The sequence below is a fragment of the Elephas maximus genome, chromosome 20, assembly GCF_024166365.1.
Source record: "Elephas maximus indicus isolate mEleMax1 chromosome 20, mEleMax1 primary haplotype, whole genome shotgun sequence".
NCBI lineage: Eukaryota > Metazoa > Chordata > Mammalia > Proboscidea > Elephantidae > Elephas > Elephas maximus.
The window spans coordinates 14,859,544-14,874,763 of record NC_064838.1 but is presented as its reverse complement, the minus strand read 5'-3'; the positions used below and the strand labels follow the sequence as shown (position 1 = coordinate 14,874,763).

The window sequence follows — 15,220 nt, the reverse complement described above, 5'->3', positions numbered from 1 at the left end:
ATGTGTGTGCTATAAATTCCATGCTAGACTTTAAGGATTCCTCAGGCTGACATCTTTTTATTAGAGGGTAGCTGTACGTATCTTTACTGGAGCGTGGTTCATTACAAAATTTTGTTTTTACCAAACAGGTTTTATGGAGACAGTAGGAGAAGTTTTACAAGCAGTTCTAAATCATCTCTAGATATACCGAGTAGGCTTCGAATAAATAGATAAATAAACAATCTTCTTGTCACAAAAATATGAGATATGGGAGCAGCACACGGGAATAAACTGATAAGGTATAGGCACCTCCTGACCTGCATCCTGCCGTGTTTTCTGCTGACAAGTCCGTGAAGCTGACAGACAGGGACACACACCTTCAGCATGACTGAAGCCGCCCGGGGGGCATCAAGTGCCGCACTCTATGGGGAACCTCGGGTAATGTGGGTTGCTACTCAAATCACACAAAACCTCAACCGGGTCAATCAGATGTCTTTTTCCAGTAATTCTCAGTCTCATTATTTGGTCTTTGTGTCAAAACTGCTGTCTAGCATCCTACTTTGACACTCAATGTCCCAGAACGTTAATGGAAGACTCAGAGACATCTGGTCAACTATTTTTGTTTCACAGATGAAGTGACAGTGGTAACACTGGGGCGGGGGGCAGTAAGAGGCTGGGTGGGTTTTCAGCAATACATAACCACCACTTTTGAACTCCCTTTGGTGCCTCTCTGTCTCTTTCCTTTAGCACTTTTATTATGAAATATAACACACGTTCCAAGCGCACAAAATGTAACTGTACTAATTAATAAAACATTATGTACTATGTAACTACCACTCAGGTCAAGGAATAAAACTTGGTCAGCATTTCAGGGGCTCCTGGCTGCCCATTTCCATTACAAGCCCCTCCTTTCTGCTAAATGTAAGTAACCATCGTTCTGGCTTTTATAGTTATAACGGCTTTGCTTTTCTTTTACTTTTATCTTCTATAGACTATGAATTACATTATAGTTTAGTTTTTACCTGCTTCTGAGCGTTATGTAATTAGAATCATACAGTATATATTCCTTATGTCTGGTTTCTTTTGCTCTGTATTCAGCATGTGGGGTTCACCATGCTATTACTTTAAACTGTCAGTTTCCCCTTTTTCATTACTGTATAGTATTCCATTGTATGACTACATCACTACTTATTTATCCATTTGGGTTGTTTTCAGTTTAGGGCTATTATATATAATACTGTTATAAACATCCTTGTATATTTTCCTAGTACACATATACACACATTTCTTTTAGTTATATACTTAAAAATGAAATTAGTAAACTATAAGGTATTTGTGAAGTCCCTGGGTAATGCAAACAGTTAATGCACTTGGGTGCTCACTGAAAGGCTGGCTGTTTGAGTTCACCCAGAGGCACCTCGAAAGAAAGGCCTGGCAATCTACTTCCAAAAAACCAGCCATTTAAAATTCTATGGAGCATGGCTCTACTCTAACACAGATAGGATCGCCTAGTATCAGAATCGACTTGAAGGAAACTGGTTTTGTCTTTTTATGGTATTTGTACTTTCTGCTTATTTTTCAAGTGTTTTGTATCAATATACACTTCCACAAGCACTGTATGAAAATCTTACTTTTTCCATATGCTTATCAACACTTAGCACCATCAGTCTTTAATACTAATTTTTTTTTTTTTTATTCTGTTGGGGGACTCACTATGGTTTTGTATTTGTATTAATGAGGCTGAGCATCTTCTTACAGGCTTATTAGCCATTCACATATGCTCTTTTGTGCAGTACCTGTCTAAGCCTCTTACCTATTTGTTTTAGTTTTCCATTTCACAGTGACAAACTACCCCACAACTTAGTGACTTAAAACATTAAGCTTTTATGTAGCTCACAGGTCTTTGAGTTTGCTGGATAGTTTTCCTGCTCTGGGTTAGACTCAGCTGATTGTATCTTGGCTTGCTCATGTGTCTGTGGTCAGCATGCAGGTTGTTCAGGAATGGACGGTCTAGGATCTCACTCATGTCCGTGAGAGTGACTAGGTCACATATCTCTCATTCTTCAATAGGCTATCTGACCAAGGTTCAAGAGACCTAGAAGTATACAAGGATACTAAAGGGCTACATTCCAAACTGGCACACTGTCACTTCTGCATTCTGCAGTCCAAAACAAGACACAAGAGCACCAGCGATCTAAGGGTTGGAGAACTAGACTCTACGTTTTGATGGCATGATGCAAAGCCACCAAAGGTATAGAAAAAAGAGGGACACGAACTATTGGGGTTATTAATGCGATGGATCTACAAATCATTTGTCTATTGATTTTCTTTCTTCTTATTTTTTTGTAGGCATTTTTATAGGCTCTTTATACAAGTGCTTTGTTGATTATCTGTGTTTCATAACCTTCTCCCACATTTTGGGAACCTTTTGATTCTCCTTATGATGTCTTTTAACGAACAGAAGTTCTTACTTTAATGTACCCAAATTTGTCAATCTATACATTTGTGGATAGTGTTGAGTAATGTTAAAAAAAACATCCTCTACCTAAGCTTCTAAGGAGCTTTGGTGGTGCAGCGGTTAAAGTGCTCAACTGCTAACCAAAAAGTCAGCAGTTCAAACCCACCAGCTGCTCCTTGGGGGAAACGTGGCAGTTGGCTTCTGTAAAGATTACAGCCTTGGAAACACTATGGGGCAGCTCTACTCTGTCCCACAGGGTCACCATGAGTTGGAATTAAACTCGATGGTAGTGGGTTTGGTTTGGTTTTGATTTACCCAAGCTTATGAAGATATTCTCCTATATTTTATTCAAAATATTTACTGTATTGTCTTTTGCATTTAGGTGTGTAATTCGCCTGGATTTGATTTTTGTGTACGGTGTGAAATAGGTGTAAAGTTCCATTCTTCCATACGGACCTCCAATCTTTCCAGCACCATTTATAAAAAGACCACCATTTGGCTATTGCTCTGCAATGCTGCCTTTTATGTCTGTTGCTGGACTCCATTCTGTCCTATAGGTCTGTTTGCCCATCCTTGTGCCAGTATCATACTTAATTACTGCAGTTTTAAAATACATCTTGGATATTTTTAATTTTATTTTTTTCTGGTAGAAAAAAATATCTCCATATTGTTGATCTTCAAGAATGTCTTGACTATTAGTAGTCCTTTTGCATTTTCATATGTACTTTAGAATTGGCTTGTCAATTTCCAAAATAATAATAATAATCTGTTGGGATTTGGTCACCTACATTGAATAAAAAATTAATTTGAGGATAATTAATGTTTTTATGATATTGAATCTTTCAATCTATGAATATATCTTTCTATTTAGATCTCTCAATTTCTCTGAATGTCTTAGTATTTTATTCACAGGAATGTTGCTTATGTTTTGTAGATTTAGTCTTAGTATTTTATTATTTTGATGCTATTAGAAATAGTATTTTAAAAATTCATTTTCTACCTGTTTGTTTCTGGTATATAGAAATTTAGTTGAGTTTTATACTGACCTTAACTAGGTTATGCAGACCTCACAAAATGAGCAGGGCACTATTCCAACCTTTTAAATTTTGTGAAAGAATTTATATAATGTTGTTATTTCTGCCCCATATGTTTGGTTGAATTATTTGATGGAATAATCCAGGCTTTAAGTTTCCTTTTGCAAAGGTTTACTTTTATTGCAGATTCAATTTCTTTAATGGCCATTAAAAGAAAAAAAAAAGTTGCCATCGAGTCGATTTCGACTCAGAGCGACTCTATAGGACAGAGTAGAACTGCCCCATAGAGTTTCCAAGGTGCACCTGGTGGATTCGAACTGCCAACTGTTTGGTTAGCAGTCATAGCTTTTAACCACTATGCCATCAGGGTTTCCTTAATGGCTATAGGATCATTCATATTTGTATGAACATTTTCTATCAGTTTTAAGCAACTGTAGTAAAATTTTCCATTTTACCTACATTGTCAAGTTTATTGGTAAAGTTCATATTGTAGTCTTATAATTTTTTCTATATCTGTAGAGTCTATAATGAAGTGCCCTTTTTCATATCTGATATTAATTACTTGGTCTACTTTTAAAATTAACCTCACCAGAGGTTTATCAATTTTATTACTCTTTTCAAAGAACTAACTTTTGGCTGCACTCATATTTTTATTGATGTATTTGTTTTCTATTTCACTTATGCCTGCTCTTTCCTTTATTTCTTTCCTTCTACTTTCTCTGGATTTAATTCTGGTCTTTTTTTTTTTTAACTTTTTGAGATTAATTTTCAACCAGTCTTCTCTTCTTACGTATGTATTCAATGCTACTGTTTTCCTCTAAGCATGACTATTCCTGCATCTACAACTCTGAGGTTAGTTTCATTATCATCCAAGTCAAATTTTTTCTAATTTCCATTGTAACCTTTTTCTATGATCCATAGGTTACTTAGAAATGTATTGCTTAATTTCCAAACATTTGGGAATTTCAGGTTATCTTTCTATTATTCATTTCCAGGTTATTAAACTCTGGAAACAAGAGTAAAAAAACCCGTTGCCGTCGAGAAACAAGAGTATAAGGAAGCAATTAGCCAAATACAGAATGTGGGCACTCCACAGGATGAAGGATACTGTTTATCCACCAGAACAACAGCATGAAAGTCAAACGAAAGGATAGGGATCAATAAAGAGTAAAAGATACTTAGGACAAGTTTTTAGTCATCTATTATAGGGGGCAGTGGCTAAGCGCTCAGCTGCTAATTGAAAGACTGGTGGTTCTAACCCACCAGTTGCTGCACAGACAAACTATGTGACAGCCTGCTTTCTTAAAGATCAGAGCCTTGGAAGCCCAATGGGGCAGTTCTGCTCTTTCCCACAGGGTTGCTATGAGTCAGAATCAATTCAATGGCAGCAGGTTTAGTTTCTATTTATCATGATCATCGATTCGATTATTTCTTCGGGTAATTGTACCAGTTTTCTTTATGTATTTTGAGGTCATGTTCCTAAAAAAAAAAAAAAATTTTATATCTCTCTGATGTATTGTTTCATTATTATGGTATTTCCCCTTTTATTTCTGTTAATACTTTTTGTTATTGTTGTATATATTTTTTCCTGATATTAAAACGGCTATGCTAGTTTTATTTGGTGTTTTTATGGAATATCTTTCCTTATTCTGTTATTGAAATAAGCATCTGAAAAATAATTGGCTTGTAATTGAAGCATTTAATGCAATTCCTGACATATTTGTGTTTAAATGATCTACGATCTTATTATGTGGTCTAAATTTGCTCTGTCCTGTTTTCCTTCCTTCTCTCTCTCTTAGATTGTTTACTTTTGCTATTCTTTTTTTAAAAATACGTTTTTTACAGCTCTTCTAGTGGTTACCTTTGAGATTAAAACATGTTTTCTTAACCTGTCATAAACTAATGTTAATTAGAATTTTTATCTTTATCCTCTTCCCCAACAATTCCCCAACAATGGCACAGGGTTTTTTCCCCCAACAATTCAAGAATCTTAGAACACCTTAACACGATTGACTCCCCCATGACCTATACACTATTATCATGCATTTTAATTCTGTATATACAGTTTATATTTGTAATCTGTTAGCCATTTTACTTTTTCTTTATTCCTTCTTAATTTTCTAACCTTCTCTCTGGGAACATTTTTGTCCTGTAGAACTTCATTTAGTGTTTTAGTTTGAGTATGTTAGTGACAAAATCACTGACTTGCCTATAAATATATTTATTTTTTCTTCCTTTTAGAAGAATTCTTGATTGGCTGCTGTGTTTCTTTTGGCCCACTGAAAATATTATTTAATTGTTTTTCTGGCTTCTATTACTTCTGTTGAGAAGTCTGATAATAGAGTTTTCCTATCCGAAATAGGGTCCAGAAAGCAGCAGTATTATCATGTCTTTTTATGTGTCTGGTTATCTTTGATTGTGTTCTGGCTACTTTATCTAAAATGTTGTTTATAAAAATAATTTCAGCACTGGAAATAACTTCTTATATCTTCAATAATCTTTAATACAAGTAAATATCTTAAAATAAGCATTTTGCTTTTGCCAGGCATCTGGGCCACAATCATGCCAAGATCCCATCAACTCCAGTGTTAGGGACTGAGATTCTGAAGGTCACTCGAATAACTCATACTGTGAAACAGTCCCTATAATGGCTAGTTTACTTTTGGGTTCCACTTACTCCCAGGGTGCAGACCTTCACAATCCCAGCCAAAGCAGAGATGGTTTGTAAGGGACCCTGCCCCTGGTAGATTCTGATGACAACTTCTGCCATCTTCCCAGCACTGTGAGCGGTAAAAATACTTCTCTGCATGACGATCTCCTCTTTTAACTGGAAGATGCCCACAATCCTCTTCATATCATACCCCGCATTCAATTCATCAGCAAGTCCTGTTGGTTCTATGTCTAGAATATATCTCTAGTCCATCACTTCTCCCCATCTCCAGTATTACCTCTCACCTGCATGACCTCAACATCTTCCCACTCTGTTTCCCTCCTTTCACCCTTGCCCCCCATGGTCCATTTACAAACAGATGTTTTTAATCAGCCACACAGCCACATATCAGATTAGGATGCTCCCAGTTCAAAAATCCCCAATGGATTCCTGCTGAACTTGGAGTGCTTTGTTTTTCTAATATTCAAACTTCTTACCCTGACTTTCAAGGCACTCCATGATCTGGCCCCTATATTCTTCTCAGCCCTCTTCTCTGCTACCCTTCCCTTTTGCTCACTACGCTCCATATATACCAGAATAATTTTTGTTTTTTTAATAACCCTGCCTTAGTTCTTTGTAATATGAGTTTCCTTTGGTGAAAAACAATTTCCTCGGTATATCTTGTGGCTGGCTCTTCTTGATGGTTCAGTTTTTCCTTGAATGTTACCTCTCCCATGAAGCACTCACTCACCATCCCAGCCATCCTCCCTCTTCAGTAATTCTCTATTGCATTTGTCCATTTAACTTTGTTCATAGCATTTATCACTCTCTGAAATTATTCTTTTTATTCCAAGCAACAAACACCAGTCAACCAAAAAAACTATACCCGTTGCCTTCGAGTCCATTCTGACTCCTAGTGACCCTATAGGACAGAGCTCCTGATGGTGCAGTGGTTAAGAGCAACAGCTGCTAACTAAAAGGTTGGCAGTGCAAATCCACCAGTCGCTCCTTGGAAACCCTGTGGGGCAGTTTTACTCTGTCCCGTAGGGTCGCTATGAGTCAAACTGACTTGACAGTAACATCAAAGATAACCTGAAAAGACTTCTTTTTGTTCATATGGAAAAAAGTACCTGAAAATGGCATACCCAAAACCCAAACCTATTGCTGTCAAGTCGATTCTGACTCATAGAGACCCTACGGGACAGGAGAGAACTGCCCTACAGGGCTCCTAAGGCTGTAAATTTTTACAGAAGCAGACTGCCATCTTCTTCTCTCGCAGAGCAGCTGGTGGGTTCAAACTGCTGACCTTTCAGTTAGCCCCAAAGTGCTTAACTACTGTGCTACCAGGTCTCTTTGAAAATGACATAAGCGATTACAAAATCAAGTCAACTAGATACAGTTAAACTAGATAAAAATAAGTTAAATCAACCAGATAAAATTTAAATCAAGTCAACCAGAGATAACACATAAAAGCATGTGGCATGGCACAGTGACGGCACACAGAAGATTTATATCTGGCCATTTAAATGGCACACAGCGAATGTATTTGCTGAAGCTGAAAACGCAAAGCTCTGAATATCATGTACAAATCATTAATCCAGCTGTAGTCTTATTAATTCATCCTTGGCATGCAATCTGATTTTCTTCCCTTTTATTCTTCTTTCCAAACTCTCATTTGATATCACCCAATTTCCTTCCCAAAATAGCATTCTTATTTTTGTAACCAAAAAATATACTTCTAGTAATGTATCCAAATAGACAGCCACATAAGCAATCAAATATTTTGGTACAAAGATAAGTAATATAATAGGGAAAAAACCTAAACATTCATTAACAGGTACTCAGCAAAGTGCATTACATCTTCATAGTCTAATTATATGCAGCCTTAAGGATGATCTATAGGTATTTTCATGTAAGAAGTTAATGATAAATTATCAATTGAAAAAAGTTGTAGAAGTGGATGTATAATATGATACAGCTTTTATTTTTAAAATATGTCTCACTTTCCCAGAAGAACTAGATGGTGCCCAGCCACAACCAATGACTGCCCTGACAGAGAACACAACAGAGAACCCCTGAGAGACCAGGAGAACAGTGGGATGCAGACCCCAAATTCTCATAAAAAGACCAGACTTAATGGTCTGACTGAGACTAGAAGGACCCCGGCGGTCATGGTCCCCAAACCTTCTGTAGGCCCAGGACAGGAACCATTCCCAAAGCCAACTGGTCAGACATGGATTGGACTGGACAATGGGTTGGAGAGAGATGCTGATGAGGAATGGGCTACTTGCATTAGGTGGACACTTGAGACTATGTTGGCATCTCCTGTCTGGAGGGGAGATGGGAGGGTAGAGGGGGTTAGAAGCTGGCAAAATGGTCACAAAAAGAGAGACTGGGAGGAGGGAGAGGGCTGTCTCATTAGGGGAAGAGTAATTGGGAGTATATATAAGTTTAAAAGTGAAAAACTGACTTGATTTGTAAACTTTCACTTAAAATACAATAAAAATTATTAAAAAAATATGTCTTACTTTAAATGCACATATACATATGGTACCTCTACAGCATAAAATTGGGACTGCTCAAAGACTGTTATTTTCTCTTTTTACACATTAGTATATAATAATGATATACACTTTTATAATATGTTTTATAATACTTATGTTTGATTTTATAATAATAAAAGACCAATAAAGCTACTCAAAAAATTTTAAAAGTTCATATCCTATTTAATTTTTGTCATTTCATTTAGGAGCATTTTTCTATCTTTGTCTAATCAGCAATGACACTACTCTCAAGGTGTCAAAAATGACTGAAGTGCTTGTGAAATTTTATGCTGTCTAGATTAATTTCTTCTTCTCACTCCCTGTCTAGTTTGGCAAGCATTTCTAGGACCCTTAATCCCAGCTACCTCACCGACTGATGCTGTGGTATCCCAATCCCAGTACATTAGGTATGGCAGCCAGTGCCTAGAGCGTATCATAATGCTTAACTCCTTACCTTACCAAAAGCTTCCAGTAAGACTTCTTTCCCATACCTTCTCTTGGCTTTATTACATTGCACATTCTAGAAAGAAAAGTTGCTTAATTTGAACATTTTTTCCTGTTTTTCTTTTTGGTGTTGTTACCTACAGATGTATTAGAAAACTTTACCCAATACAACTCTTTTCAACTGGTTTACTGCATTCAAAAGGAACCCCCACAGCCTTGTCTGAACAAGTTGGTACATTTTATGACATAAAATAAACACTTTAAAAGGGGACAGAAATTATAATGCACTCACCCATAAAGTTATACAGCATTTATTTACTAAAGGTGATTTTAGTTTTACTAATGCAAATCCTTGAAAACTTTGGCCAGATATACTGGAAAATAATATGATTAGAAACATACCCAACCAGCCTGCCAATCTCTGCATATCCTCATCTGTATACTTTAGCCTCGGATCAATGGAGTTCAGCATGAATAGGTAAATTTGTTCTTAATAAGTATTTAACAGAATTAGTACCCTGAAAACTAGGGCAGAACCATTAAAAAAAAAAAAAAAAAAGCCCCTCTAAAATCAGTAAAAACAAGTAGCAAATTGGAACGGACACAAATTAGGTGCTGAAAGTCTTTTGCTCTTCGAATTTGAATTTAAACCTAGACTTTGTTAATCAGTGCTATTGCCAGGGTATCATAACTCACAAAAATCCAGCCACTCCTAGGAACTTAACCAACAGGAAGAATTCTGAGCTCTTTAGTCGTAGGTAAGATAGAGTCTATCTCTGGAAACCTATTTGATAGGTTAATAGCCTGCCTAGAAATCCAGGGATAACTTTTATGCTCAAAAGATTGTGGTAACATGGAGTCTACTGGGAGAAAATATTGTTGACCCAGCTCCCAACGGAAATATTTAGCTTAAGTCATATTTGGGAAGAGGGAAGCGGGAGAGGAGATTGACTTCCCTCATCAAATTTTCGATTTTTATTTTTTGCAAACTGCTTTTCTGCAAATAAGTCAAAAAAGTACAACTCTGTATTCTTTTTTTTAAAGTTAGGTGGTGTTGTTGCTGCTGTGTGCTTGCAAGTCGATTCCGAATCCCAGTGACCCCATGTGACAGAGTAGAACTGCCCCACAGGGTTTTCTAGGCTGTAATCTTTACAGGAGCAGATCTCCAGGTCTTTTCTTCTGCAGAGCAACTGGTGGGTACACACCACTGACCTTTACGGTTAGCAGCCAAGTGCTTAACCATCAGGCCACCAGGGCTCCTTAAAATTAGGTTTAAAAAAATTTAGTGAGGTATAATTTAGATATAGTTAAATTCACTTGTTTTAGTTGTACATCTATAAATTTTGACCAAGGTATATATAGTACTTCCTATTATCCCCAAAATTTCCCTTGTATCCTTTGGTAGTCAATCCCTTGCTCCCACCCCAGCCTCTCCAACCATGGATTTTATTTGTGTCTCTGTAATGTGGCCTTTTCCAGACTGTTATATAAATGGCATCATACAGTATGTCACTTTTTGTGCCTGCCTTCTTTCCTTAGCATAATGGATTTGATATGCATCCATGCCCATTGTATATATCACTAGTTCTCTCCTTTTTATTGCTGAGTAGTACTCCACTTGAGGAGCCCTGGTTGTGCAGTGGTTAAATGCTCAGCCCCTATCTGAAAGGCTGGCAGTTCGAACCCACCAGCTGCTTCTCAGGAGAAAGATGTGCCGATTTGCTTCTGTAAAGATTACAGCCTTGTAAACTCTATGGGGCAGTTCTACTCTGTCCTACAGGGTCGTTATGAGTCAGAATCGACTCGATGGCACATAACAACAACAAAAAATATTCCACTTATGGATGTACCACAATTTGTTTACCCATTCACCAGTTGATGGGCATTTTGTTTGTTTCCACATCGGGCCAAGTATGAACAACGTTACTATAACCACTAATGTACAGGTCTTCGGTTGGACATGCATTTTCATTTCTCTGAGATGAAGATTGCTGGGCTATATTCAGTGCTGTACTTGTAAATAGTTACCGGTTGGCTCTCTTCCTCTCTCTCCTCCTCCCCTCAAAAAAAAAAAAGCTCTAATTTGCCAGTTTTGTGGTGTAAGTACTTCCACCCTAGCTGTTTCAAAGCTTCCAGAGTGGACTACTGAATGTGGAGCTGGGAATAGATGCACACAATTGGCTCCAACATACCAGTGCCGTCAAGTCGATTCCGACTCATAGCGACCCTATAGGACAGAGTAGAACTGCCCCATAGAGTTTCCGAGGAGCGCCTGGCAGATTCGAACTGCTGACCTCTTGGTTAGCAGCCGTAGCACTTAACCACTACGCCACCAGGGTTTCTGGCTCCAATATAACCTCGGTCATATGGTAAATACAGTTTATACAAAACTGTCAAACTGTTTTCCAAAAAGACTGCACCATTTTGCATTCCCACCAGCAGGAAATAAGAGCTCCAGCTGCTCCACACCCAAGCCAGCATTTGGTATTATTCAGGTATTTTTTTCTTTTAGCCACCTTTTTAGGTATGTAATGTTAAATCATTGTGGTTTTAATTTGCTTTTCCCTAATGACTAATGTTGTTTAAAATCTTTTGTGCTTATTTACCATTTGTATCGTTTTTTTTCCTAAAGCATCTGTTCAAATCCTTTGTCTATTTGGGTTTCTTACTATTGTTTGAGTGGTTTTATATATTCTGGATACGTGCCCTTTATTATGCATGTGTTTTATAAATATTTTCTCCCAGTCAGTGATTTCTTTTCATTTTTTTACCAGTGTCTTTCAAAAAACAGTTCATAGTTTGGATGAAGTCTGCCTTTTTTTTTTTCTCTCTCTCTTATTGTTGATGCCTTTAACTCAATCAAGAAATCTTTGCCTATTCCAAATTCATGAATATTTTCTCCTATAATTTCTTCTAGAGTCGAGCTATCCAATACAGTAGCTACCAGCTACATGTAACTACTTAAATCTGAATTAATTAAAATTAAATAAATTTAAAACCTCAGTTCCTTAGCCACACTAACCCCATTTCAAGTGTTCAGCCACTAGTGGCTACCATACTGGACAGAGCAGCTATAGAACATTTTCATTATTGCTCAATGTTCCATTTAGACAGCTCTTTTCTAGAAGTTTTAGGTTTAGTCTCCTATATATTTCAAGTTATTTCGTAAATGGTATGAGGCATAGGTAGAGGTTTTTTCTTTTCTTTTCTTTTTTTTAGTTTGTTTGGTTTTGTATATGAATGTCCAATTGTCCCAACAACATTTGTTGAAATCTGCTTTTGTTTTTATCACCATGTAATTGTTTATGTTGGATAGAGAAAAGGAAGATAGAAGAAGAATTGATGAGTTTGAACTGTGGTGCTGGCAAAGAATATTGAATATACCGCGGACTGCCAAAAGAACAAAAAAATCAGTCTTAAAAGAGCTAGAACCAGAGTGCTCCTTAGAAGTGAGGATGGTGAGATTTTGGCTGGCTTACTTTGGACATGTCATCAGGAAAGACTAATTGCTAGAAAAGAACTCCTGTTTGGTAAAGCAGAAGGCTAATAAAAACAAGGGAAACCCCCAATGAGATTGGTTGACATAACAGTGCAACAACGAGTGCAAACATATCAAAGATTGTGAAGATGCCGCAGGACCAGATAACATTTCATTCTGTTATATTAAAGGCCGCCATGGGTCGGAGGTGACTTGATGGCAACTAGCAACAACAACAACAACATCAATTTTTATGTGTGAAAGTTAGACACAAAAGCTTCCCTTTTGGCTTTTTTCTTTTCTTCCTTAAAAATAAGTTATACCTGGGGATAAAATAGCAGATACAGAATCTGCACGTGAGTTAAGCCCAGTAAATTTACTGTGACAACCGCATTCCCTAATACACTTTGTCTCCCATGCCATACCTGTTTCTGGCATCCTGTCCACTAGGCCTAAGAGGATTAATCCGACAGCATCAGGTAGATTAAGCCTGGTTTACACAGAAGGCTGAAACGCTCAGGAGAGTCTGCCTCCTGCAAAGAAGCTACTGAATGATACAATCAAGGCAGGAAAACATCACTTCACCCTTTTATGTATAGAGATGAGCCTCTGTAAAGGGACCTTTGTCAGTGGATAAAACGTGCAAGCAAGGTTCTTTCGTTTGTTTTTTTAATGTTAAGTTTACTTATAGAAAAATATACTCCTCACCTGAACTTTGAAATTTATCATTTCTTATTCGAATTTTGTTTCAGAGCAAAAAGTAAATATTTAAGTCTGGATTTTATCACAAAACCTTCCATGTTTTTGGTAGCCTTCCATTTCTTTCTCTTTATTAAATAAATTTTGGTAAACATATTTTTACTTAAAAAGCAACCATAGTATTGAGGTAACCTTGCCTTTTTTTCAAATAAATCTGGGTAGCAATAAAATAAAACATGTTTCTGAAACTAGGCGGACATTTTGGAGTTCAAAAATTATTTTGCCACAAGTGTGTTTTTATTCTTTTGGAATAAAAATTAGGGGACTCCGGAGTATTATTGGAATATGTTTCGGCCAACATTTCAGCTTAGACAAATTATTTAGAGCAGGGGTAAATAAATTTTTTCTATAAAGGAATAGATACTGAATATTTGAGGTTTTGAGTGCTCTAAAAAAAAATTTTTTTTTTTTTATGGCATCTATCACAACTACTTACTCCGCTGCTGTAGCTCAAAAGCAGCCAGAGACAATATGTAAATGAATGAGTGTGGCTGTGTTCCAATAAAACTTTATTCACAGAAACAGCCTGCAGGTCAGATTTGGCCTGTGGGCCATAGTTTGCTAACTTCTGGTTTAGAATTATAGTTCTTAACTTTCACCTCTGAAAGAAAAGAAAATCCATTTAAATGCAATTTTAAAAAATACATAAAATTCAGAGGTCATTAGTTTAATTGCAAAGTAATTGTTTATATTCCAGGAAACTGGTATTTTTCATATGCAAAATATAACCATAATGATTTTTTTTGGTAATGTACCTTACAATTTTTACCTATCCTTTTTCTCATTCAAAATTCTGTATTTTATCATGCATTTTTAAAAATAATAATGATTTATTAAATCATATGAGAATTTTTAGAGTTTTTATTGGAATTGTTAGGTTCAAGTTTATCACTTTAGTGATCAGGTAAATAACACACAGTAGACTTGTATTAGACTGAATGTTGGCAATCCCCCAAGCCCTTAATGACAAGAATAAGAGACTGGTGGAATAGTGGTTACTGAGTTCAGAAAATGACCATTATAATAACATGGGTAATAAAGATTAATTATCACACCCAGCATGGTTTAAATGTTAGCTTCCAAATTCCTATAGGGCACTAGAGACACACAAATGATAAATTATCAGATTAAGCTGACAAAAGGTGTGCATAATTTAGAAAGAGAAAACCCCAAATCAATGGGAATAACAATCAGAAGGTCTGGGTTCCAATCTTCACCTTGCCATTTATTAACTCTAGAGCTTTGGGAAAATCACTTATACTCTCTTCAGTTTTCCCATCAGTAAAACAGGGTTAATATAAAGACATACTCACAGGTTCTATGATGACTGAATAATATCACCCATGTAAGGTGCTTAGAACAGAGCCTGGCATGTAGCAAAAACTCAATGAATGCTAGCTATTGGTGTCATTATCATTATTTGAGTGCTGAAATTCACAGCTTAGCTGATTCAGGGAATTCCTATACTCTTCCAGATACTTAGTAATTTACCAATTAATTTTACTAATCCTGAGTGATTTTCCTCTGAGCCTTGCTAGGTGACTGGCTACTGGGAAAAATACATAAAATATATATATATACACAGAAAGATGTTAATTGCTGCTGGTGAAAAATACAGCTGTATTAGCCATCCCCAAGAATTGTTCACATCTCAACAAAAATTCAATGTCTAAATTCAAGGAATGAATCATGAATGCTGGAATCGCTATATGGCATGTAGTTAACAGCTTATTTGAGAATAAGGAAATCTTTAACTTACCCCACAACACCTACTCCTCCAACAATGTAAGCCAGCCCTTCCTGCAGCTTATTCCCATGCACCTCCACCTAAAGGGTGAGTGCTAACAGTGATAAACAGGCCTACCCCTCACACTG

General features: G+C 36.7%; 1 protein-coding gene across 2 annotated transcripts in view; it reads right to left on the bottom strand.

The window, feature by feature from the left end:
* TAFA1 (TAFA chemokine like family member 1) overlaps positions 1–15,220 on the bottom strand; it is a 615,243-nt gene that overhangs the window by 500,493 nt on the left and 99,530 nt on the right. The window contains exon 2 of one of the 2 annotated variants that reach the window (XM_049861946.1): positions 9,119–9,184. The exons of the other annotated variant lie outside the window; for it this stretch is intronic. Coding sequence (XP_049717903.1) covers positions 9,119–9,184 — 66 coding nt within the window. The remainder of the gene's footprint in view (positions 1–9,118; positions 9,185–15,220) is intronic. 2 annotated transcript variants of the gene reach the window in all.